The following is a 25,787-nucleotide window of genomic DNA, read 5'->3' as shown; positions in this document are numbered from 1 at the left end:
AACTCTGAAAAATTAAGACGGAGTTATTAAGTTAATAAATTAAGCTGGTTATTTGCAACGAACTTTCATATGTGTTGTTTTTATTGTCATTTTCATTTTTTTTTTTATATGTGCCTATTTTCAAGCACGTCATTTAAATCATTCTAAATCTATAATCTTAAATTAAGACCAAGACCGGAAGCAGTTATGAATAAAGAGTTTGTGTATTCTATAACAACATACTTAATTAGAGTTTCTTATCTGGAACAATTATAAATATGCCTTGATAATTATGCCGCAGAACTTAGTAATGAATGAATGAATATGGAATCTATCAATCTTTGGTGGCCAGAAATTGCATAGAATAAATAATTATCTTTAAGGGGGGCTAAGTAGAAAGCTTAGTTTATAGTTACCCGGGCGGCGAGGCGGCGGGGTCGCTGAAGCCGGGCGCGGGCGGCGGCGGCGCGGACGGCGCGGCGGGCGCGGGCGGCGCGCGGCGCGGCTGCTCCTGCAGCGACAGCGCGATCGCCAGCTCCACCATCGTCTCGTCGTCCGCGTCCGGCGGGATGTCCAGCAGTGCCTCCAGACCTGCACCGGAACCATTCAGTGCAATAACTGCTCGATATTGGTTTTGATTTGATATTGGTTTTGATTGGTTTGATTAATTGGCTAACAGTATCACATGTTATTTTGCTAAATTTCGAGTATCCATAATCTTCATGTTTGATAATTAGAGAATTTAGTATTTATATTCGAACTTTTTAACAATTAAGTATTTATTTGACATCTTAGAGAAACTGACAATTTCTAAAACCTGTTGTTTTGTTTTAATAAATACATAATTAAAAGTAGTTAAGATCAATCAATGCAAGTTTTACCAATTACTGTATAATGTTGTTAAAATTGTAAATTGTAATATAGATTTTACCTCCATCAGGAGCAAGCAACACCATTGGTTCAAGTGAGTCGTCAACATCCATGAATTGGTTTTCTTGTTGCTCATCGCGGTTCGCACTCAAGTCGGATTCCGACACTACTCCTTCAGTGATAGAGCCTGTCGGCTGAGCGGTTGTAGCTGATGACACAGCTCCTTGAAAATATTTTTTTTTTATTATCAATATTTTCTCCTAAATGACAAACAATTCAATGTTAACAATGTAATGGATTCATTACCTGGTGTATTAGGTGGAGATGGTATGTACACGCGACGCCTCTTAACCCGAGGACGCAATACTCTCATTAGCGCTGCTTTAGCGCCAAAGCTTATGTTTTGATCTTCAGCCAGCAGTAGAGATAGGTAGATTTGATTACCAAAGTCAATCTGCGGAATAAAATTGTAAGTAAAGTATACAACTACATTTTTGACACATAACAGGGTAAAATTTCATACCATGAAAAAGTTAAGTTGAATTTGTTACTTAAATATTACTTGCAAATACCTATACAAAAACCTTTTCGTAAATATGGTGTTATAAACCAGGTGTAAAAATAATGTTTTCCAGTCGTCCTAAGATAAAAATTTAAATAAAATTTCAAACTCAACACTCACACAATCAGAATCAGCGTGCAGCTGGAAGGCATGTATGGTGTCGGCGAGCGCGTGTAGCGTGTGCTCGGCGTGCCGCAGCCCGTACGACAGGATGCCGGGCGGGCCGCCCGCGGCGCTGCGGCAGGCCGCCAGCCGCCACAGCACGCTGGTCAGCAGCGCGCACACGTGCGCCTCGCGACCCTCGCCCTCCTCGTCGAACGGACCCTTCCAGAGGGTCGACCAGTCGCCTGCGAATATTATTTTAATTTAGTTCAACTTCTGAACGGATATTAGCAATCAAATGCCCAACGTAAAACTTAAGTGTGATTAAATTCACAATCACAACAAGTATTGCACCATTCATTTCCGTAACTTATCATGACAATATTGATTCATCCCTTTTGAAGATGGACGTTGAGATAACCTTTCGACTCGCGTGCATACATGTCCAGATACATTATTTTTGGGTAATTCTTATTGATTGAGCGCGTAGGTTGACATTTGTGGACCGTAAGGTTGCCTTTATAGGTTACTTATTGATATCAAAAGGGTACAACTTAAATAAAAATAATATAGCAATCATTTACTATTAGAAACTTTAATGCTTTATACATACCATTAGCGGGCCTCTTGGGCGTAGGCGCGCTGAACTTGACGAGGTGTTGCGGGCGCGCCACGGCCACGCCGCGCGCCAGCAGCACCAGCCGGAAGTACGCCTCGGGGTCGATGTTACGCGCGTCCGCTGTGTCGCGCAGCTCGCGTAATGACGAGCACACGTAGCGAAGGATCGCTTGGTCCTGTGGAAGTATACAAGTGTCAGGAACTAAAACTGAATAATATTAAAAAAATATATTTAAAAAAGTTTTTGAAGTCTACCAATACGCACTAGGCCAGCGCGGTGGACTATGGCCAAATCCTTCTCATTCTGAGAGGAGACCCGTGCCCAGCAGTGGAACATTAATGATAAACTTGTCCAGTGGTTTCAGATTAATCCAAAAAAGTTGTAATATTTTGTTTAAAATCAATCGTGTTATTAAAATGAAATGATACGAAATCTTATGATGTTGATAAAGCATTAGGAACGAAATGCAAGGGTATACGAGAAATAATAATAATCATAAACTGCTAAATATATTGAAATAAAAAAAATAGAACAGCATACATATGACAATAGAATTACAGGATATACCTTGAACTGGTGGTAGTGTCCCTGGTGGATGGCTCGCAGCAGACATTGCGCGCGCGCATGCAGATGGGCGCTGGCGGGCGCGCACAGCAGCTTGCGCGCCGCCTCCGAGCCCGCCTCGGCGCCCGCGGCCGCGCCCGTGGCGGGCGGCGTGCCCGCGCCCAGCTCCAGCGTCTCCAACGCCGCGCACGCCAGACGCTCCAGCAGGCTGGGCTTCCACGCTCCGCTGTTGCCTTCGGCCTCCTATACAGTAGTTAAAGTATGTTATGACTTGACATTGACATTGACTTGCAGCATCGTTTGGAAAAATACTTCATTTTACTATTTGATTACTCTTAAGTAAACATTTAGCAATATTTAAGTGATAACAAGAGTGCTATATTTATATGCAAAACAAACTTGTGCAAAAATTGTGATTAATATTATTTTATTGTCGTTAGAAAAATCTTCATCGTTTAAAATAATGTAATAGTATTTCTTAAAGAAAAAGAAAATTAGTCTTACTGGAGTAATCTTGCTTGATGATGGGCAGGCAGATGGATCTTCGTTTTCTTCAGGCCATCCAAATTGTTCCTTGTTTTTGCCATATACCTGTAATGAATCGAATGTTAGAAGATACTGTGAATTTTCAAGTAACACACGAAAAATTGTTTTTATTATATATTATTGTATTCTATATAACATGCACTTACTTTAACGGAATCAACCATGGTGACGCCGTCTGGATCTTGAGTGGGTCCAAAGTTAATGATGAGTTTCTTGTCAGATTGTAGGGATTCTTCTCGTGTCAACGGTATGTCGAACCAACGATTGCGTGATACTATTGTTGCAATCGGTCTTCCATACACCTGAAAGAAATAGAAATATGAAAACGTTTACTACAACTGTTTTATGCCATTTACAGATATTTATAGAACCTTATTGTATAATATTAAAACAAAGTAATACCTCGACATAACATGGAGTTCTGGCAACATCTTGGCTTCCCAGAAGTACGCGGATTCCACAAATCACCATGTTGGGGTCAGAGTTGATAACTTCCATTGTAAATCCACTCATTTTGGTCGACACCACATACAATCCTGTGGTGTTAAGTCGGTGCTTGATTTGAACAGTATTGTAAACTTGCAATAAGTCATTGCCTCCAAATTCGATGTCGGTCATCGAGACACAATGTTCAAAGAAGTCAATCGGGAACTGCGGTGCTCCATTTGCGTTGGATTTTGTGACAGCCTGGATTAAAGAGACATACAGAACATTAAATTAATTATGAACATTTTACTAGATTCTATACATCAAAACCTATTAATATTCACTCAGGCAAGTTTATCGGTCAATAAATTTTCGTGCTTGTTATTATAGAGCGACCACATAAGTCAGCCTGCGAGCGTCGCAGGCGAGGACTGAGTTAACCGGTCGTATTATAGTGCTAGTTAGTGTTAGATAGGAATAAAATAAAAATTTGGTTACCTGTTGTTTAGCGCGAGCGGCGTGGTGCGTGGAGTTGCGCGCGCGACGCCGCGGCGCGTGCACGGGCTGCACGGCGGGCGACAGCCAGTAGCCGGTGCGCTCGCCGCTCGCCGCGTACATGCGCAGCGAGCCGTCCTCGCACAGCAGGATCAGCGTGCTCTTCTGCTCGCCGCCGCCGCCGCACCAGTGCCGCACAGCCACCATGTCCGTTATCTTCGCCTTCGCGGGCGTCACCTGCGCACACGACCGATCATCGTGATGATATAATTGTTGGAATACGTACACAGGTGGAGATCGAGTCTTCTAAACAATTTATTTTTCACTAATAAAATTAAATCTAGTTTATAATATCAATAATCATCTACTTCCGTGTAGATTTGAAACAAAAAACTAATCTTTAATCTAGGTTCACTCTAAGAAAATATTTACATATAAAAAGTTAATGGGCATGCATTATATATGTTCGTCGAAATTTTATAAGATTGCAAAACGAACCATCGACATCAGTGATTCCGACGCCATATTTTTTGGCAGACGCAGCTACCTCTCCCTAATTGGGAAGTAGCCTGGCTGCTCTCGCTAGGTACCTCGTTAATCCCAAAGTCCAGACCGCCCCAGACGCGCGTCTAAGAAGCATGTCGCCCCTCCAAGCGCAGTCTCCTCGAGGCCGTCCGCAGCCTCGGGAGCCCGAGGGCCAGATCCCCTCCAATCACCGGGAGGAAAACTGCCACTCATACTGACTGACAGTATGGTCTTAACCGACCAAGGCGCTCATAGAATAATTCCAATAAATGTGTTAGTATAAAAAATCCTAATATAAAAAGGGCATTACCAAAAGTTTTACCTTGAGTTCTTGAACGTAAATGTTGGTGGGGGTCAACATGAGGACGACGGGGTTATTCGAGGCTTGCATGACGGCAGTGACGAGACCCGGGTGGCCTGCAACCTCGGCCCACTGGCACAGTGATTGCGCGCTGCTTTGCTTTCCACGTCCACCTTCTTTCTGATTAGGTGTTGCCGACACTGTTATCATTGCCGTGCCTGGAGAGTAAAAACATTTTTCGTAATGTTGTCCAAACATTTGAAAAACCGTGTTTACATATTTACAAATTAACTATATGTATGTACCTTTCACGCTTTCTTCGACGGTATTCAGTGGTGCAAGGAAGCTCTTCCCTTGAGCGTATGAGAAGAATAACATCTTGAGTGTATGAGAGTAGTAAATGGACACTCCACCGCCACCTACTAATCCAGCTACATCCTGCAAGAAAATTAACATTTGATATCACTTTCTAACTATAAATTAATATACATTGACAACAATATAGTACATTGTATAGGGATAAATTTTCCACCATGTAATAAAACGTTTTTCTGACACGATTGATTTTCAATAATTAAGCACTTGATGGCATAGTTCGATAGGTAGTATCTAAGCTTTACACATGTTTAAAAATATACGTCAAAATCCATACCTGTATCTCAGGGTGCAGCACTTCAAGCGTGTTGGTGACGTAGAAAGTGCCGAGCGAGGCGCGCGACTCCTCGCTCATGGGCTGCCAGTAGATGTGCCCGGCGGAGCTCATGCACAGCATGTGCATCACGCCCTCCTGGTTCACGAACGTTACGTCGCGCACCTATATCACACGACAAATATTTTCCAGAGTTAAATACCTTACTAGTTTTATGTTTAATTGAAATATAATAGAATATCTAATATAAAATTATCTTGAAGGTTCTGATACTAAGTAACTGGTCGGTATGCAATTTAAATGACTTAATATGTATGTGGAAAAGTTTAAGTAGAAGTAAACTAGGCCAGCACTGGTATAATTACTGGTTAAATTCATCATATGATTTAACGTCTTCACTTATACAAAAGCATTATTTTCTTTTTTTTAGAAACAAAATTTAACGTTATTTGATATATTATTTGTAAACAATACCTTTCCACTGGGTACAAGGAAGTGATGCATTGGGTTGTTGAGGTCTTTGCTGAGGTCAAATATCTTGACGAAGTCGGACGTTACGAGCGCAAGCTGGGTTTGCGAGCCCGGTAGCCAGATGGCTTTGATCACGTAATTGTTTGCTTCCAATCCGGTGTTTAGCACGAGGTGGTCAGCTACTGCACCTATTACATTCAGAAAACAAAATTATAGACAAATATATAATATGAAACGATTAATTCGTTTAATAATAACAATAAATTATTTAAACATGGAGTTACCCAAATGTCGAAGCTTTTTGAACAAATACTAATTTTGGAAATAACTATTCATAGTAAAATATTCAGACATCTGCTCTTACCACCACTATTGAAAGTTAGCACATGGCACTCCTTGAGACCGCAAACGGCCAGCAAGTCCTCATTCCACGGATTGCCGCTAAGGCTGAGCACGGTGAACGGAATCGGCGCGGACGACAGGCGCGTGAGAGTTAACTTATGCTTCGACGAATCGGCTTGCTTTAGAAGTGCTGACAACTGTAGTACTGTGATCTTTCCTGTTAGAATAACAATTTAATATTAACATTAACAAAAAAATTGTTCTAATCATACGTCTTCATATTTTCATACGTTATATTTTATAAAAGTAAATAAAGTAATCTTAATAACCTTTCTCGTGTGAAACAGCAAGGTGTTGCCGACGCCCCTGAGGTGACGCGAGGCAACACATGGCGACGCGACGCAGTTTGTGTGCGGACATCAGCTGACGGATTGTTTGCCCGTTCTCTCCGGTGTACGACATTCGCACGTTCTCGAACGCTCCTTCTTGCGATCCTATAAACATTTTAGTACGTAATTTTATAGGATCTTAAAACACGAACAGTTAAGCAAATCATTACTATAACATATTCAATATAAAATTCAGCATGGCGTTTTTTTATATTTACCTCTACCTGGTTGTCTGTAATGTGTAAGCAAACATTTTAGACTAAATTCTTTATGAAAACGAAAATGATAATACTGTTTGTTCGATAATGTACTACGTTCAGTAAGGTAAGTAAGTCGTAAACCAATCAACAATATCAACTACCTAGCGTCGGCAGCATGAGCGAGTCGGTGTGCGTGAACTTCTTCTCGCCGAGGTGCAGCTGCGCGAGCGCCCGCTGCGCGCGGCCGTGCGCGCCCACTGCCGCGCCGCGCTCGCACGCCGCGCGCACCGGGCCCGCCAGCGCGCCCAGCAGCCGCCGCACGCGGTCCAGGCACGTGTTCCAGCCGTGGTACGTCCACAGGTACGAGCGGATTCCTACGAAACAACTTTAATGTAATCTCGATATTACCATATATTATAAGGGTCAATGCCTGTTATGAGGATTTGATTTTAAACGAATATCATACATAGCCCAAGTTATATTATGTAACATAATATTTTTTATAGGGAGAACAAGTATCCAGATCATAATAAAAAGTCTACGAGGACTGTTAAGTAAAACATCTTATATCACGGGCCGCAACGGATGTTCAATCGAACATTAATTGTCCACAAAAATAATAAATAATTAATAGAAGTTTGAAGACATACCTTGTATATTCATTCCGAGCACGGGCCGGCGCGGCGGAGCCAGCAGCGCGGGCGGAGTAGGGCTAGAGGGCCGACGACGTAGCGACGGCGCAGGTGGTGCCTCCTCGCTGCCGGATCCGCGCGTCGCGCCTAGGGTAGCTGAACGCTTCACCAGCGCTTGGCAACTAATGAATAACCTTCTTTTAATATGAAAGTCACATATGAAATTCTTAACCAATACTGATGAATAAATATTTTTCATAAGATGTATTCTAATATATTATACATAAGAATGCCAAGTCTGTCCCCATTGTCATCAAGATTATGGTAACCACAATTGGTGTAACTAAGAAACTAAAAATTAATTTGAATAATGCTTAACACATACATTATTCTCATTTATCTTAAAGTCGATCTAATATTAACAATATTTAACTGTTAAAAAAAAGTTCGTGTGTTGCTGTTTCTATTTTGTCCAACAAATAATGTCTATTTATGTAGGTCTACTACCTAAATATAAGTACCTAGTATAAAAGCAGTAAATAACATTCCACAGTTTTAGTACTATTAGTATAATTCGCCCTATCGTGCAGATTACAATACAAAACTTCCTTTTTTTTACTTAAAATACAATAATAAACACATACCTGGAGTCGGGCTTGGCGCCGCAGTCGCAGAAGAAGTTGCCGAACTTCGCGTACGAGACGTCGTGTCCGCGGTGGCAGACGCGCGCGCACACGGTGCACACGCCCACGCCGTCCACCATCTTGCACGTGTGACAGTGGTACCAGTGCTGGTTCATGAACTCCCGCTGCGTCACCGTGAACGTGCACAGCTTGTACTGCAGCATCGCGTCCTCGTCCTGTTACGGACATAATGCGCATTCCGTTTAGAGATAGATTTGCTATGTGATAACTTATGTATATATATATATGTATGATACAATCATGTTGACTAATTATAAATATTGATACAAATTAAAAATGTTTACAGTTTGTAGCCAGCAAAGTATTTCATCTTATGTCTACTAAATAAATAACATCACTTACAGAATCATCAGCACTTGTATCATCTTCATCTTGTTGTTCATCTGTATAATCTAATTCAAATCCAAGATCTGATGGTGAATCCCAGGTGGGGCTCACTGAACGCATTGCTGAGAAATCTAAGACAGAAAACATATTTTCTGGTCAGTAATACAACTTTTGTGATTAACGACATTTTCTTTACTAATTTTATTTATAAACAAAAAATGTTATAACTTACAATGTGGCTGTATTGTGTTGATGGAATGTAAAGAGTCTGAAAGATAAGATAGTAGAACGCAAGCAGACTCAATCTGTGGCACTAACGGTCCATCTACTGTGCCTTCTTCCAATTTTTCTAGCACTTCTGAGGTGCTTAAATGGTCGATTCTGAAAAATAACGAAATTTTCTGGTATTAAAAAGAAATAACTTTGTATCAATGGCTGTATAGTTACCATTGCAACATAAACGACAACTATAGCAAAATTAGTACATTACGATACGCGTGGCCTATTATTGCACGGCGTGAAGTTAGCGGCCGAGCGCAGCGAGGGTGCTAAACGCCGTGTACATAATAGGCTACTTATGTCACAAGTATAGTATACTATTTTATAGCTCGTGTGACATACACCCGCTTATACTTTTGAAGCAATATGAGAAAAATTGATAAATATTTATATCAAATTCTGGGAAGTAATGTTATGTGAAAAATTAAAGGAAAAGGATTTTTTAAAGAAAATACGAATAAGAAAAGTAGCTACTAACAGTTTTACATGGACTATAACTTTGTAAAGACTTGCAGATCAGCGATTGCATCGATGCTACATCGCGCACTAGAAGCAACTAGAAAGTTACTATAAAAATAAAAGACTCGATTGCTTAAAAATATAGCTAATGTCCCACGATTTAAATGAATCCAACGACACATAATAATATATCAAAATTCGTGAAATCGTTTGGTCTTGCCAAGGAATAAGACATACATACATACAAAAATATGGTCGAAAATCACTACCTTACTCAGTCGGGTCAAATAGATTTTTTTCATAAACTCAATTATCTAGATTTTCGACAATCCGAATGCCGTACGACAACAAACAGTTCGCTTAATCGAGTTTCTACTACAGTAGTATTATGGCTAATTATGATCCTAATCCTAATTATGATTATGTCCTACTTTGACGTACAGCGAAAATATACAATTAAAAGAAACAATAAAACCCGATACAGTTACCCTAGCAGTGATGCGATTGCTTAGGTAATAGGTACACAGTGTCAATAACGTAAATACACCCAAAATAAAATATTAACATAATATTCCTAAAAAAAGTAATACTTATTAACTTTTAATTATCAAATGACACTTAAAGTATGAAATCTTCATAGCGATATTTATTTTTTACAACTGTGAGGGTAGTCTATTGATATTCGCACGGCGTAAAAATCGGCTACTTTGGACACGGAAAAGCGTGGCTAATTTAACAGTGAATTACAGAATAATTGATGGGGGCGCCATCATAGCTCGAAGTGCACGCGGAGAAAGTATCTCTTTAATTTTTTTATATTGGTAGAACCAAACTTCTAATATGTTTTGAACGTGTATCCAGTAATACCATAACAATAAAAAAAAACAGACTTGAGAATTGAGTCACTAATGAGACTCAATTCGGCAGACAAAGTCGAATTGAGTCTCATCAGTGACTCAATTCGACTTCGACATATGTTCACTTGCTGCCATTTCATAATGTTTTAAACTTGGCCGGCCCGGCTTGGGTGGCCCGGACACAGGACATTTCTATGGTACAGAGTCCATGTAGCCAGACTTACATAGTACACAACCATCCCACAGCAGCGGGGAACAAGTGAGCGTGCAAGGCGCCCGAATGCGCATCAGCAAGGCGACACATCTCCTTGAGCAGCGCGGGCGTGACGTAGGGGCCCGCGCCCGCCGCCTCGCCGCACACCTGGATCAGCGTGCTCAGCGTGCGCTTGCTCACGTCCTCCGTGCTGTAAGAGAAGTTCGTACTGACATCTGATTATAGACGCAGTTCTTGGTTAGTAGCGCGACCTATCCGCGAGTAAAAGGTTAGTGTAGCAATCGCATGCAAAAAAAGCAAAGTAAAAGCTAATTACTATTATTATTATTAATTAGTTTCGTCTATTGTTGTTAGAAAAGCAACAATTACAATTATGTTATTGGGTTAATCTAATGTTGTGAGAGATAATTTATTATCTTATGTAAGCCTTTATAGTTTCATGGAAATAACATAAAATTCAAATATTTGGTAGTAGTCTTTCCCTATTCTCACCAGTGTTGCACAATATGTTTGCAGAGCGCAGTGAGAAGAAGCGCGCTATCGTTGGTGCGCTCCGCGGGTGGTGGCGGTTCGACCACTGGAGCGGCTAGGTTACCATTTTCCTTGCTACCCTCGGACCAGCTAGTATCTAAATTTATGAAAAACAAGTTCTCTGTCTTATAGAATGTTATATAACGTTAATATTCTAACTCTATTTAAGTGATTTTGAACCGCTTTGTACTTGCGAAGTTATTAAAAATTGATAACAACTCATAAATAAATAGATTGGAAAAGAACGAACCTGAGTTACCATTATTAGTCACTGAATCTGTCTGGGCTCTCGGTGCTGGTGCTCTGCGAAATTAAATAAATCGTTGGTAATATTTTGGCATCTCCAAATTTAACAAATGCATGATGTCGTTACATTTCTTGTTATTTATAAAAAAAATGTTATGGACGATACTAACGGCGCATCGAACACGGGCAAGTCGTCGGTGCGGTTCCCGTTGGGCTCGTTCTGCGCGCTGGAGTCAGCACGGAATACGTTCCGCAGGGCGTTACGCAGCGCCAGCGAGGCGGGGTTGCCGGGCTCCGCTGAAGTCGACGTCGGCGTCGGCAGCTCCGTCTCCGCGGGGCTGCCCGCCGCGCCCGCGGTGCCGTTTGATGACGCTATCGCGCGAAATATTACGGTGTCAATTTGTTAAGAACCGTACACAATGTAAGTATGTAAATCATGTCTATTTCTATTCAATATAAAAAAAATGTTAGAACGCATCCATAGATATGGGGCTTTACCTCCAAAGTGAGCATTTATGTGCGTATGTTTCCAGATTTACAAAAAAATACTAAAAAATTGATGTGAGACATTAACATATATTTTATAACTCACCAGGTAAGCAAATGTATGCTAATAGATTGGTTAGCTTCTGCTGGTCAGCCACGCCAATGAATCGACACACGGACACGCACAACGCGCTGCCTAATTCACAACCCTCGCAGCCAGCGAAGATTTTCAAAAAGAGCCTAATCAGAATAAAAAAAATAATTGATCAAATCTGATCACAGTTAACTAATAAATAGAAACTTGAAAATATAAGAATTAAACTTACTTCACTACTTTTTCTGTATACGGATTTCTAACATTTGGTGCAGACAGAAGGATTTTGCCGAGGCTGTAGCCAGAATTATCAGCGAAAACAGTTTCGTACGCTGCTTTTCCTGCGGGTCGGTCTAGAGTTTTCTCATAATATTTTATCTAAAAAAAATATAGGTAATATTATATCAAATACATTATTATAATGTATGAAATAACTAACATAGTGGAACAAATGAGACATGAAAGAATTTACATTTTTTTAATGGATAAGGGCGTAACAGACAACGGTATGTATTTACCAATTGCGTGCTAAACAAAATTTGAACTTTAATAAATATCTCACCATTTGCCGCAGGGATTTTTCAGTGGACGGCTGTAAATGATCGACGAGCACTGTGTACGTAGTCTTGATGATGTACTCGTGAACAAGCTGCTCTGAGCGGGGCGTTTGAGGCACGAGCGTCCCTATCGTTGTTGTCAGAGTTTCAGACAAGAACTCGGTGCGCCCGTCAGCCTAAATCAAGACAAAAAATTACATTAATAACAATGAAATTCTGTTTAATTACATGGGTAATCGAAAAAAATGTTTACATTTCTCTACTATTAGATAAGAATCATTATTTGATGACTTTACAACTTTTATAAAATTTTAATATTTACCAAAGCAGGTATAATGATGTCCAACGCTCTTCTGGTAAGCTCGGTGTTTTCGCTCATCTTAATAGCGCCATACTCCATGATCCTTGCAGCGGAGTGCGTGAGCATCATCAGCGACACGCTGGGCGAGTACTTTGCGTTGCTGCTCATCTGCTCGCAGTGAGCAGTCACCAGCCGTAACAGAGCGCTCTCCGAAGGTATTATGTGTGACGTGTAGTGATTCTGAAATAAAATATTAAATTAATTATTTGTATAATCTTGGGATTCAATTCAGATTTATTTTGTTTTAGTTTTACTTAACAAAGGTAATCATTGTATGAGTATTCTAGTACATCTGCTTACTCTTTTAATATAAAAAAAACGTGCGGCACTCGGGAACTGCCGCGGTAAAGCTATTTATTGCATAGTATCTTTTATCAACTTAATATTAGCATTAATTTAGCAATTATAAATATTTATTTAACAGTTATACGAAGTTATAATCAGAGTCCAAACGAAGCCAAGGTCGCAATGTATATAGCAGAATCAAATCAGAGATAGGAGAAAGCCAAAAGTCATTATTTTAATAAATCCTTAACACACAAAGCACACACACACAAGCAAATGCCACGAAATAAGAAACAAAAATGGCGTCATAAATCATAATGGCGTTTTGATTTTTTACTGTCAAATCTGTCAGTTATAATTGTACGTTAAAAAATTACAAACACTCTTCTACGTTATTTTATTAATCCAGAATTTCAACATAGATTATGTTGATAAAATATATTATTTGGATAATGTGGTAATATATTTTTGAATTCAATATAATAGGAATATAAAAAAATACTAAACACAATTTTAATATTTCCGCACGGATTATAAAAAAATATGTATTACTGCCATCTGTATTCAAGTTGACGAATTAAGGTGTTAGGAATTTTTCGTTACGGAATTTCTCGATTCGGTCGCCGCGCTCAAAGCCCGCGATAAAAGCTATGCAATAATAAAGTTAAGCAAAAATCGCGATCTTTTACTCAAGATGACATCAACTTAACACTTAAAAACCCATAATCTAAAATGACGTAAGTTATCAAAAGCGTGGCGTACCAGGTTGATGAGCGAGGCGGGTGGCGGCGAGGCGAAGCTGGCGAGCACGTTGGTGACGGCGGTGGGCAGGTGCACGCGCAGCCAGGCGCCGAGCGAGCCCGCGCCGGCGGTGCCGTTGGCGCCCGTCAGCAGGCCGGCGCCCGCGCTGCACACCTGCAGCCGCACGCGCGCCACCGCCGCCTCCGCCGCGCTGCCCGGCTTCTCCACCACCGTGGCCAGCTCCATGTCCGCGCTCATTCTGCAAACGACCACACGTTACGTAACTGTTAAGCCCGCTCCACATTTGTTTTGGCTCCACATTCTCGTTTCACGCTTGCTTCTCTCGTGTTCTCGCGAGATTCTCGAGAAAATGTGAGTGGGCTTTACTGTCGAGAGAAAATTACATATCACGTATTCAATATTGTTAATTATCCAAACTGTAGTGCAAGTGGGTAGATAGGTATTTTGTCTCGAGCGCTAAAATCTAGACCTATAAAATTCGAATAATCCATAACAACATCCCACATTATAAATTACATACCTAAATAATGTTTTTTTTTTTTTTCAAAAATGATATTTCAACACGTTTATTTAGAATTACTTGAACTTAAACATATGTTCCCCCATATTTATATTTTCTCTACTTACTTGCAGCACTCGATTAGGGTTTGAAAGAGCTCGAGAAGTTCGGGCATAAACTGATGCGCTTCAACTGGAGGCGTACCATCCACCAAGCACGATTTGAGCCTGATTAGCGCCGCGTCACAAGAAATCACGTCCAGGAGTGAAGGTAAACCATTTGCTATAAAATAAATATAAGTAAGGCCATAACAATCCTTCTAAATTAGACTACAAAGTTCACCATGAAAACTATCCATTACTAGATAAATACTTACGTAACATATTTTGTTTCAAATGTTTAATTGTCTCGGCTGCGAGCCAGGCTGTATATTTCATGTTATCACAAGATGTGCTCACTCCAGCTAACAAATTCTCCGCATACTAGAAAAGAAAAACTTATTTAGTAAACTATTATGTAGCTAAGTAACATAAGCCGTGTCCAGTTATTTAAACCTGAACTAGTCACAAACGTTAAACCAATAGTGACTATCTACAGCTACATCAGCAACTATTATCTACAGCTCAGCCTTGGGTTATTGTTGGGGTCCCTGGGGATAATCAGCTTCAACACAGTTTCATAAGTATAGCAGCTGTTTACGAAAATTAAGTATAGGGATATGATGAATAAATCTTTAAATCTAAAATAAATCTTAATTGTTGAAGACGTGTAATTTCATAGAAAAGAAAAGCAAGAAGAAGTGGTAAGTACAAACAAATGTATCGGAACCGTTGTCCCCAAACTCTGACTTCTCTTCTTTCTGCTATCATTTTTACATTCCAAAATCGCATTATGTCTTAATAATTTATTTTATAGAATTTGACAAACATCTGTCTCGGACCGACGCTCAAACATGAATAGACTCGATTGAAGGCAAGTGAGAGTAACAAAGCCTAGTTGTGCAAACCTCGCCGCGCCTACTTTGCACTTCCACTTGTTTTTTCTGTTCCATGGGTAATTTAATCTACATATAAATAGCATATTATTCCAAGGTCGCATACACACCTGCGTGTACATGCCCTGCTTGACGAGCGCGTCCTTGAGCCAGGGGTTGAACACCTTCTTGTTGTCGGCGCGCGGCGCCCACACGAGCGCGTGCAGCGGCAGCGGCGCGGGCAGCTCGCCCAGCGCGCCCGCCGCCAGCTTGTCCATGTGCGGCGTCGCCGGCGGCATGCTGATCACCAACCTGGGCAACACGTACGCTACTTTTTAATTGACGTCAGGTGAGTAGGAAATTGTATACCAGGTTCTTTTGTAATTAATCTGACCTCCGAGAAGTATGTACCAATATAGTAGGCTGATTGCTTGGAATAAACGACGAAGTAACAAAATAAACTACTAATTCAAGACAGAATATTCAGAATGTCAGTGGTAAAGAATAGTAAAGACACAATGTAAATATTCCGCAGGGCGCAGACATTACAAGTTTGACACGCATGGGATGAGGTATTCTATTCCCTGACAGACAGACATTGAAATTATGAATTTAGATTAATGTTTTGGGTCTTGGTGTCTGTATACTCGTATTTGTGTGCCCTGGCAGTCACTTAAAAAAATAGTATCAAGATTATGCAACTTTAATTACTATTTTAAGTAATTAAAGTGAATAATATTCAGTATTAAATGTGTGAAAATTAAATTATTCAACAAACCTCCAGGCAGTCTGGAAGCAGTAGTGCGCCGCAGTCATAGCGCTCGGTGATGTATGATATTGAGGATTGTCAAATATGCAGGCTGAATTCAACAGCGCCAGAAGTGCATCCACTAGTAAGGGGTACTTAAGTTTGTGAGGAGTACCCAGGACGAAGTTGCAAGCTAGTCCGTCAAACTTCGGATTCTCCTAAAATAATGATATAATTTTAAATTATGAAATTAGTGTATTGAGTGTGAAGACTCCTAATCTTCCTACAAAGGGGATAAAGCTAAAAAAATGATCTTCCTTTCTTTGTAAAGTAAATATGGTATATTTCAGTACACTCATAACGTTTTTCAAATAACATCTAAATTTCAAGTGCTTAAATAGAGATAAACAGATCTGCTTATATGGAATATATTAAAAAAACTGACCTGATTATTAATTTCGGCATAAGTCAACGCGTAGAACTTGGGCCTCATCGACGTCTCGTCCTGCGAGAGGCGCCTGTACGCCTGCTCGATGGCGGGCACCTCGCAGTAGATGCGCGACTTGAGCTGCCCGCTCTCGGTGGTGGTTTTAGCAGCCCCCGCGGCCCCTGCGGGCCCCGCCTGCGGCTCGGACGACGGCTGCCCCAGCCCCGTCGCTATCACGAGATTCCACTCGATCTGTTAACAGACGATTTAATTCTAACAGTTTACTTAAACCAAGTTGGATGAACATTCTAGCCTTTCCTACTTATTCTTAGACGCTTAATATTAACATTGTAGTTCCGTAACAGTTTATTTATTTCTTATTTAAAGTCATTTAGTATCTGGTCATTTTAGTAACAATTTAGTTATTTCTTATTTGAAGTAAAATTAAAGGTAACCTGTTGAAGTAGTTGCTGCGGGGCGTCATAGAGATGTCGCATTAGGTATTCTAGAAGAAGCATCAATCTTGTAGTCAGCATCAATTGATGAGGTGCCAAGTTCATGGCGCGCTTCCTGTCACTGATCGAAAGGGTTTCCACCACCTACAAACATTGGATAAAAAATGAAGATAAGTTTATAATGCCTGTAAAAAATAAGAGTATTTTATTTGGGCTACTTACTTTTATTATAGCATTGGATGTCATAAGAAGCACAGATTTCTTCTGCATGAGGGTCAATGAATGGAACAAATAAACAAGCAGTTGCGCATGTTCCACGTTCAAATCTGTAAAGCAAAGATCCATTAAAATCTGTTAATCGTGCAACACATTGTTTTTTTTACTAAATAATTATGAGCATACCTTCATAATCATGGTCTTGTGATGGGGTGGATTGCAAAGCGCATTCTTGTAGTGTGTTTATGATCTTATGCCACATCACTAAGATGCTGTTTTCACGATCTGCTGCAACTTTGCTTAGTACCATACCGCCAAGGAGTTTCACGACTCGAGGGCCAACCTAGTGCATAAAGAACAAAAGTAGATTTGAAACAATAGACAGATATAACCAAGCTATTTCATTAGTTTCCTTTAATATTATAATGTGTAATGCAGCAGCAGCAGCAGTATGAGAGTATATGCAATGAAAGAATCAAGAGAATAGGGCAGATGGAACGTAAAGACGTGTTCTATGCCCATTAATAAAATTAAAACATACAAAAAAAATATAGAATGATGTTAAAATAATATGAGAGCGAACCTGTAATGGGGTCATGTTATTTCTATCGGCGGAGGCGACGAGGTGTTGGTGCAGCGCGGCCTGCAGCGAGGCGAAGGCGGGCGCGCCGCTCAGGTTGTGCAGGTAGCGCACCAGCGCAGAGCTGAACGCGGTGTAGAACGCGCCCAGCTGTGCACCGTAACACGCCGAGATCGTACCTGGTGGATGATTACATTGGTATAGTCCGCGCCAAATTTGTAGTCCGCTCTGGAGTTGTTGCGCGCAGGTTTAATTAACATATACGTCGTAACGTAAGGGCACACCAACGCAGCTATGTACCCGTGGGTGAGAGCGGGCAGCGGACGGGTGCCGAAGGGTCCCGCGCAGTTTTCGTCCCGCTAATATCTACAATTTGCTATTGCGACGCGACTCGTTTCTATATTCGGAGCGAACTAGCAGTTTGGCGCGGACTTAGGGTTTCTGATTTCCCGGCTTTTTTTTCTTCTCGACCCACGGGAATTCCCGACCACATTTTCCCGGGAATTCCCGGGAACTCGAGAAATTTACAAAACGTTATTGTATTCTATGTCTCCAACCTTTCTAACTCTTTATTTCTGGGCATTACCCACTTCTTGCAACTGGGGGATGCCTGGACCGTATTATACTACACTAATCTGCTATACGAATTAGTGGAAAGACGTACTTATTAGTGGCCGAACCATGTCAAATGTTTTATCCATTATCCATAAGGCCTCTAATAAGGTTTAACGACTGCTAACCAAGTGCTACAACACCTGAGATCGTCGAAATAACATGTGCTACAAAGCGCGCATGAAATTTAGCCACTAGAGGTCATCAATTCTCGTATCGTAAGCTGAAAAGTATAATCGTGCTGTTATCTAAACTTCTCGGTACTAGGCTTTTCAGCGATGCAAGATCAACTGTAGGTACATCGTGATTTTAAACTGTGTATAAAGAGCCGCCCTTGTGTTAGTCCAAGTATATAATACACAACCAAAGCTAGAATGCAATCCATCGACAGCAGTCATACATGGAACAGAAGGTAGTGTCATATCGCCCAAATTGTTCATAAGCGTTAAAAATGTGTTCAAGTGTGTACTGAAAAAATCTTCGCGTGGCGATCCAATCGCGAATGCTCGGAATTAGGCGTAGCTTAGCCATCTGAAGTGGCGTTGACCAGCCCCATCACTCGAAAGGGCCGACCAATAATAATCAATGGGGAAAATGGTTTTCGAGTCATGACATTTAGATAAAAGGAGCAAAGATACATACCACGTGGACAGACCATTGTGAAAACCATTTTGGATTTAAAAATTGGAGAAACTTTAGGAGTCACCCTAAGTAGAAGACGTACGTCTGGCAGTGGAACTGTCAATGCTGATGGGAAGATTGCAATGGGTGGAAAGATTGTCTCGCCCTCCAAAGACTTTAAAAATAATTAATAAACACAAAATAAATGCTATTAATATTATTATGCTAGTGATTAGAAACTCTGCCTCTCAATCCAGGGCTCCGAGCTTAAAATCACAGGCACTCCAGGCACGCAGATGCACAGCGTATCCGTAACAAAATAATGTTCCAGTTTTAACAATGAGTAATTAAATATTACACCTTTTTCTAGCCACAGTTGTACTAGAACTATACAGACTTCTGAAGACAATAAATGGATTATAATAATAAAAGATAAACTAAATATAAATCGGATGGGATTCAATATGAAAAACCTGGGTTGCAGCGTCCTATTTACCTAAAGGGTAAAAACTGAACCCTATTACTAAACCTCCGCTGTCTGTCCGTCTGTCACAAGGCTCTATCTCCAGAACCATAATAGATAGACACTTGAAAATTTTACAGAGTATAGAGGTGGCCGCTATAACGACAAATACTAAAGATAAAATATAATAAAGTAAAGATAAAATATAATAAATATATTTCGATGTTTTCCGCTTTATCTATCTGTGCAAATGTTTACAATGCATATACTTTAATGGCTGCAATAATAACTAATATTAAAAATAAATTAAATGAAAATTTCGGTGGTACGAATGTGTGAATTCGACTTTCACTTGGCCAATTTTATTTATATAATAAGACACCTATGTCCAGGAGTGATCCTTAAAAGGATGGATGGAATAAGAGAGCATTTAGTGCCTCCTGGTATTTCTTATATTGACATGATTCTTAATTTCTTAAACATATTTTTTTTTCCATCAGCTTATAGCCACTACCATTACAATATGATTGAATTTTCGGTATTAATTTGTGCTTAAATGACATATTCTTACGCAATAGAGTCTATTTGACAATGTAAATATGATTGGGTATCGCATATTAAAATCATCATAAATTTTAAAATTTATGAGTAATTTACATTTTTTTAAAGATTTTTTTGGACTATTTTCATTTCCCGAGTTCCCAGGATCCCGGCCCATTTTTCCCGTCCCGACTCATCGTGTTTTTCCCGGGAATTCCCGACCACAAACCCTACGCGGATTATACTAAGGACGTGTTTTATAATTGTCTCCTACTGTCTGTTTACAAGTACTAAAACAATATAGACCAATCAATTAAACAATAAGACCAATTCAATAAACATAATGGGCTACCTCAAGATTGTACCTAGAAAAGATGGATGATGAGAGAGAGAAAGATCCAAAATCAGAAAATCATTGCATAATATAAAAATGTTATTCAACACTAAGTAAAAATATAAGTTAAAGAAAAGACTCATTAGGCCCTTGAATGGCACAATGATTACCTCATCTCATCTTTTTTAAAGTAGATTGAAAAAATAAGATCCCACTTTGGACGGATAAGAAAGTAATAAATTTTAATAGCTATTCCGGATTTTTATTGTAATGGGCAAAACAAAAACATAGATACCGGTGTCGGTCCTCGCGGTCTCGCGGTCGAGGTCCTTGGCGAGCGCGGCGAGCAGCGCGTGGTGCGCGTCGTGCAGCTGCAGCGCGCCCGCGCCGAGCCGCTCCGAGCCCTCGCTGATGATCTCCTCCGTCAGCAGCAGGAACACCTCCGTCGCCAGCGTTATGTACTGTGCGAACGATACACTTATAGAAATGTCTACATCACGGTCATAGATCGCGAAGGAAAAGAGACAACAGCTCGCGAAAGGAATATTGTTTTAGAGGCAAACTAGTTTTAATTTTTTAAAGTGACCTCTAAGCTCACTATAGGAAATACCATGTGCAGAATTTCTTTTGTGAATATTAAGCCAGCATTTACATGCATTAGTTTGTACATTCATGTACAGAAAAGTGTTAAGTGATTATTTAATAAAGCACCTTCAATGAATGATTCTATTTATTATTAACTAACCATCTCATTCTGGGCACGTATATAATTTCGAAGAGTAAAAGGGAAGCACTTACACTTAAAATGTATTAAAATCAGATTGTTTTTGTTTCCCATTAGTATAAATCCAAGAGGATAAATACACCAATTGGAAACCAAAAGCTACCATATGCATAATAGGATAGGATGAACAATATAAAAGTAACTTACAGAGAAGGGCTCCGCCTTGTCGGGCACGATGCCCTGCGAGCGCGGCGGCGGGTCGCAGTTGTCGTTGACGTCGTGCGCGCGCGCCCCCTCCGCCGCGTCGGGCGCCACTAGAGTTGATTCGAACCATAACCCAAATAAAGGTTCGCTGTCTTCTGGGCACAAATGGTACATAAGTCACTACTCATATGCTTCAACTTTACACCAATTTTGAATTTTGGGTGATCGTGCCTTAATGTTTCGTGGTTGATTTTTTAATTTACCAAAGTAGCGATTCTGAAGCAAGCATCTTATGATTTGTTAGAGCTATATCTTTTGTTATTTTGTAAGTCTGCAATGCTTTTTTGACAATGAAGTAAGTTAAGAAATTATTAATTTTAAGGATCAATATGAACATGATGCCAAATTGTTTTTAATAATTTAATTCTGTGTAAATATTTGAAAAGTATGCTCACCATCATCAGTCTCTGAGTCCTCGGAACACAGTATCATGTCCTGGAAGTAAACGGTTGAGTCTGAGCGGTCGAGATCGGCGTCCTGATGCTGCTTTTGCACCACTGCGCGCTTCAAATTTGTGGCCTTACGGTAACAGACCACGGCTAGCGCCACCAGTAACTGTGAAAATCATATATTTGTTCAATACTGAACTTGTTAAATACATGTACAAGTACACAGTGCTACTCTACCTGGTGGCACTGTGTACTCCATTACTTATTTCTGTGTTTGTGTTGTCATAAAGTTTATAGGGGTTATTAGAGGCGTTAGTTAGATCAATATTTATTAGACTACTTTTTGTGATTGCAGTATCGGAAAGTACTGTATAATCTAGTATAAACATTTCAATTACAGCGATTATTATGATATGCTACAATCTGCGAACAAATATCGTAAGTAAAGGTATTATTTGCCAGCATTTCTTTAATAACTCTATTTTTCATTTATGTACAGATGATAGAATATGGCATGTATAGGAATTTTCTATTTAACAATGTGATTATGCGTGGACTGCAATGAGTCACCACCACAGACATCACAAATTGTATAAAAGAATAATAAAAGTATTTAGTGGGTTTATTGATATGTTTATTATGTTGAAGCGTACCTGGTGCAGCGGCGCAGCAGCGGCCAGCCGGAGCTCGCGCTGGTGCGCGGTGTGGTGCGCGAGCACGACCAGCGGCGCGGGCGAGGCGGCGGCGGCGGCCAGCTGCGCGGACACGCTGCTGGGCGCCGCGCCGAGCGCCTCCAGCCGCGCGTCCCCCAGCAGCGCGCCCGTCCACGCCAGGCAGCGCCCGCCCAGCGCCACCCACACCACGCCCAGACCTTGTTGCCTGATAACAACATAAATGTTGAGTACGGGTTTGCAAATAAAAACTCCAATTTCAATCTTCCTGTTGTATTTTCTTATCTTGACCATTCATGTATTTACAAAATTCTTCTATTTTCCGGAGCGTGCCGGGCCCTATTTCTAGCCACCTTAAGTGGCAAAGTGAGTGTTACAACCGTCGGGGGGCTAACGCAGCAGTCGCTTCTATTCCCGTCTCGCTCACTTCCTATAGCCCTCTCTCTCTCTTACTCATGTCCCTCTCTTTCTAACTTTACTTTATTTTTATTTCTCTTTATTTATTTACATTAAATACCTTATTTTAAACATAGTTGTACATTATTTTTCACACACATTAAATATTCTTATACAAATCAACAATCTTACGTAATGAAAACACGTCCGCCGTCCGCAACAATAAACACACTTCAATATTAGAAATTATTTTTCACTAGCTGTAACAACGCGGTTTCCCCCGCGTTATTTCTTTTTAACGCGGGTGATACAGCGGGGCACAGCTCGTTTTTAAAATATAAGTAGCCTTAGTTACTCCTTATTGCATCAACTACCTGCCAATAAAAGTCCCATCAAAATCGGTTCAGCCATTTCAGAGATTAGCCCACAGACAAAAATTGTAAAAAATATTATTTTGGTGTATGTACCATATGTATATTCATATGCATGTAGTAAAAAGCAGTTATTTTAATATTAAAAACAGACACTCCAATTTTATTTATATGTATAGATGTATAGATTAATCTACATGTTTGAGAATTCCATTAAAAAGAAAAGTTTTCAAACACCTAAACTCTTACTCCAACACTGAAACAGGTGAACAATCCCATGACAAAAATGCACTGATGATTTGAGACACTAACATGAATCTTAAAATGTAATTGTTTTTTACCTGTAAGTGCTTCATTCAGGAACATGGGCCTTTTATGTATATAAGTTAAAACGCATGCTCCACTTTTTAGTTTTCTCCATCTATTTGTAACTGCATAATAATTAACCTCTTAGTATTAATTCAATTTAATAAATGTCAACTTGATAAACTTACATTTTAGTGAGATTGTAAGGTCGGGAGGGCACTTTGGCGGGGCTCTTGCCGGGCGCCGTGGGTCCCGGAGCGCCCGCCAGCGCGTGGTGTAGACCGCATAGCAGCACCCAGGCGCCGATCATCAGATGATTTTGGTATACCTATCAAGATAATAATGTTATACAAATAAAAGGTAATATGAAAATACATACAATAAAAAATTGCTGGAGAGAATTAGAGAACGAGAGTAGAATTTACGTTTGTTATAAAAAGTAGATGTAAAAACAAATATGCAACAACTAACACAGTATTGATATTTCTTTCATATATCTTTTCAATTTAATGGGACGAGTCTCAGTGAAGACAATTGAATTATTACATGTATATGTTTTTAATTTAATTTTTGTCTTACATATCCGCCGGCGCGCGTGGATCGTTTGAATGTCTCTCCAACAGTGTTGTACAAGCTGAGTGCGCTCTCTACCAGTGTCGAAGTCTGCTGCTCGCCTTCCTCGTCCTTAGGGTGGAGCGATGCCTGTTTGATAAAGTCATTTGGAAAATAAATAAATATATTAATAAGTTTTGTTTACTATAATAAAATAGTAGAATAATAATGGTACACAGTAATCTTATAGTAATCTTATTAGTAATCAGCGATTACAACACACAGCACATTTCAAACAACAACAGCACACAGACAAAGGAATTTATAAATCAAATATCACTACATTTATTGTACTTAAGAGTCAAAGTTTAAATACCTGAGCCGTGGCACAAAGTAGCCAAGCAACGGCAATATCACTGAGCGTTGAGATGCGGTCCGGCGTGAAGGGCTCGAGGCAGGGCAGCGACAGCGCCAGCCGGCAGACGTGCACTTCATTCACGAGAAAATGGAGACTGGAATACATCGAGAAAGAATGAGATTGCCATAATTACATAGGTTGTATTTACTTCCATGTGTGTTTTAAATTTATCCTTAATTTAAAATCCTTTAATGAAGTTAGTAGAGTACGGTTAAAAATAACAAAAAAAAAAGCTAGTTTACGTGACAAAGCTACTTTCTACCTAAAACATTTTAATTGGATTATATTATTTCAGCACAGTCACTTACAGTGAGGCATCAGAGTTGAACTGCGGCGACATGGCGGTCTCCTTGGCCGACTGCCAGCGGTTCAGGTAGCGCTGCAGGCACGGCAGCGTCGCGCACACGTTCAGCACGACGGAGCCCGCGCGGAGCTCCACCAGCAGATTGGTGCAAGTTGGTGCCAGCCACTTCTACAAGGAATGCATAGATGTCAACAATATGACAATAATATTTTAAATATATTTGCTGGTACCAATTATGTGATACCTGGTAACTGTTTTGGTAAACTCAAACCATGTAATTTTCCTCCTAGTGCAATCTCAACTGAAACTTCAATTCTACTGCATTAGCTGCATAATTAACAATTATTACCTTCATTTCGGCTGTGGGCTGTTGGGTAGCATTCCCATCCTTGGCGCTTTCCAGACTATCCTTGCTTCCGGGAGACATGGCAGCTGTGGAAGGCTTAGCCTGGATCATTGGTACTGTTGTCACTGGGTCCTTCAGTGGCATGGTCAATTGCTCGAGCAGCGCGTCGGAGCGGCGCTGAGCGTGTGACGGCGCTTGCTTGTCTGTGTTGGTAGTTTGTGAAGCCAGGGATGTTATTGGGCTTGGCATCACTGAAGATTTTGTGGTTTGTGTTTCTGCAAAATTAGTTTCAGTAACTAAATCTGATTTGCCCATTGAACAATAAAATCGTAAAACAAATTGTATTATTTATGGATAAATTAATGATGAAATGGATTTATATATTTTACCTGTAACATTGACATGTGTTGGTATCTTTGCATTTTTCAGCAAGGATGTCAAAATAACTAAGTCAGATTGAGGGTATCCACCTCCATCAATTCCACAAAGTCCAACAATGGGGAGCAGAAGCTACAAGGAAAAAATAAAGGATTAAATCATGGTTTTTCTTGTTTTACAAATATGTGATATTTTTATCACATATTTGTAAAACAAGAAAAGTTTCAATCTGTTTCATTATTTAACTTATTAAATTTAATAGTAGAACATTAGAACCATTAACATATAAGAAAAATTATAAGGAATCTCTTTAACATCCATTATCTTTATCTTTGTTATTGATAGTATTGACAAAAGCAAATCAAA

At 40.1% G+C, this 25,787-nt stretch overlaps 1 protein-coding gene across 17 annotated transcripts in view; it reads right to left on the bottom strand.

Annotated features, from left to right (window-relative positions):
- The window catches only part of poe (E3 ubiquitin-protein ligase-like protein poe), a 49,153-nt gene that overhangs the window by 21,120 nt on the left and 2,246 nt on the right, over window positions 1-25,787 (bottom strand). For 4 of the 17 annotated variants that reach the window (XM_073079097.1, XM_073079102.1, XM_073079099.1 and 1 more), the window contains exons 4-52: window positions 25,433-25,553; window positions 25,047-25,318; window positions 24,702-24,865; window positions 24,352-24,487; window positions 24,003-24,125; window positions 23,612-23,751; window positions 22,333-22,558; window positions 21,686-21,845; window positions 21,234-21,385; window positions 20,598-20,763; window positions 17,736-17,911; window positions 17,339-17,495; window positions 17,159-17,262; window positions 16,937-17,080; window positions 16,500-16,733; window positions 16,085-16,272; window positions 15,438-15,618; window positions 14,710-14,815; window positions 14,462-14,615; window positions 13,835-14,072; window positions 12,749-12,967; window positions 12,432-12,602; window positions 12,102-12,247; window positions 11,882-12,015; window positions 11,460-11,661; window positions 11,294-11,346; window positions 11,005-11,140; window positions 10,523-10,720; window positions 8,936-9,084; window positions 8,719-8,834; window positions 8,317-8,531; window positions 7,691-7,854; window positions 7,199-7,414; window positions 6,781-6,945; window positions 6,474-6,668; window positions 6,113-6,297; window positions 5,642-5,803; window positions 5,295-5,427; window positions 4,999-5,207; window positions 4,167-4,400; window positions 3,645-3,929; window positions 3,389-3,544; window positions 3,201-3,287; window positions 2,700-2,939; window positions 2,127-2,307; window positions 1,532-1,758; window positions 1,156-1,303; window positions 911-1,072; window positions 396-570 (exon numbers count right to left, since the gene is read on the bottom strand). In XM_073079097.1, the coding sequence (XP_072935198.1) occupies window positions 396-570; window positions 911-1,072; window positions 1,156-1,303; window positions 1,532-1,758; window positions 2,127-2,307; window positions 2,700-2,939; window positions 3,201-3,287; window positions 3,389-3,544; window positions 3,645-3,929; window positions 4,167-4,400; window positions 4,999-5,207; window positions 5,295-5,427; window positions 5,642-5,803; window positions 6,113-6,297; window positions 6,474-6,668; window positions 6,781-6,945; window positions 7,199-7,414; window positions 7,691-7,854; window positions 8,317-8,531; window positions 8,719-8,834; window positions 8,936-9,084; window positions 10,523-10,720; window positions 11,005-11,140; window positions 11,294-11,346; window positions 11,460-11,661; window positions 11,882-12,015; window positions 12,102-12,247; window positions 12,432-12,602; window positions 12,749-12,967; window positions 13,835-14,072; window positions 14,462-14,615; window positions 14,710-14,815; window positions 15,438-15,618; window positions 16,085-16,272; window positions 16,500-16,733; window positions 16,937-17,080; window positions 17,159-17,262; window positions 17,339-17,495; window positions 17,736-17,911; window positions 20,598-20,763; window positions 21,234-21,385; window positions 21,686-21,845; window positions 22,333-22,558; window positions 23,612-23,751; window positions 24,003-24,125; window positions 24,352-24,487; window positions 24,702-24,865; window positions 25,047-25,318; window positions 25,433-25,553 (8,405 nt within the window). The remainder of the gene's footprint in view (window positions 1-395; window positions 571-910; window positions 1,073-1,155; window positions 1,304-1,531; window positions 1,759-2,126; window positions 2,308-2,699; window positions 2,940-3,200; window positions 3,288-3,388; window positions 3,545-3,644; window positions 3,930-4,166; window positions 4,401-4,998; window positions 5,208-5,294; window positions 5,428-5,641; window positions 5,804-6,112; window positions 6,298-6,473; window positions 6,669-6,780; window positions 6,946-7,198; window positions 7,415-7,690; window positions 7,855-8,316; window positions 8,532-8,718; window positions 8,835-8,935; window positions 9,085-10,522; window positions 10,721-11,004; window positions 11,141-11,293; window positions 11,347-11,459; window positions 11,662-11,881; window positions 12,016-12,101; window positions 12,248-12,431; window positions 12,603-12,748; window positions 12,968-13,834; window positions 14,073-14,461; window positions 14,616-14,709; window positions 14,816-15,437; window positions 15,619-16,084; window positions 16,273-16,499; window positions 16,734-16,936; window positions 17,081-17,158; window positions 17,263-17,338; window positions 17,496-17,735; window positions 17,912-20,597; window positions 20,764-21,233; window positions 21,386-21,685; window positions 21,846-22,332; window positions 22,559-23,611; window positions 23,752-24,002; window positions 24,126-24,351; window positions 24,488-24,701; window positions 24,866-25,046; window positions 25,319-25,432; window positions 25,554-25,787) is intronic. The other 13 variants (XM_073079109.1, XM_073079113.1, XM_073079110.1 and 10 more) reach the window with 8 other exon arrangements.

This window comes from Epargyreus clarus, unplaced genomic scaffold, assembly GCF_041222505.1.
Source record: "Epargyreus clarus isolate Ecla_fem2 unplaced genomic scaffold, WU_Ecla_fem_2.2 ptg000014l, whole genome shotgun sequence".
NCBI lineage: Eukaryota > Metazoa > Arthropoda > Insecta > Lepidoptera > Hesperiidae > Epargyreus > Epargyreus clarus.
Note: the sequence above shows the minus strand (reverse complement) of the source record. Positions and strands in the feature narration are given on the sequence as shown.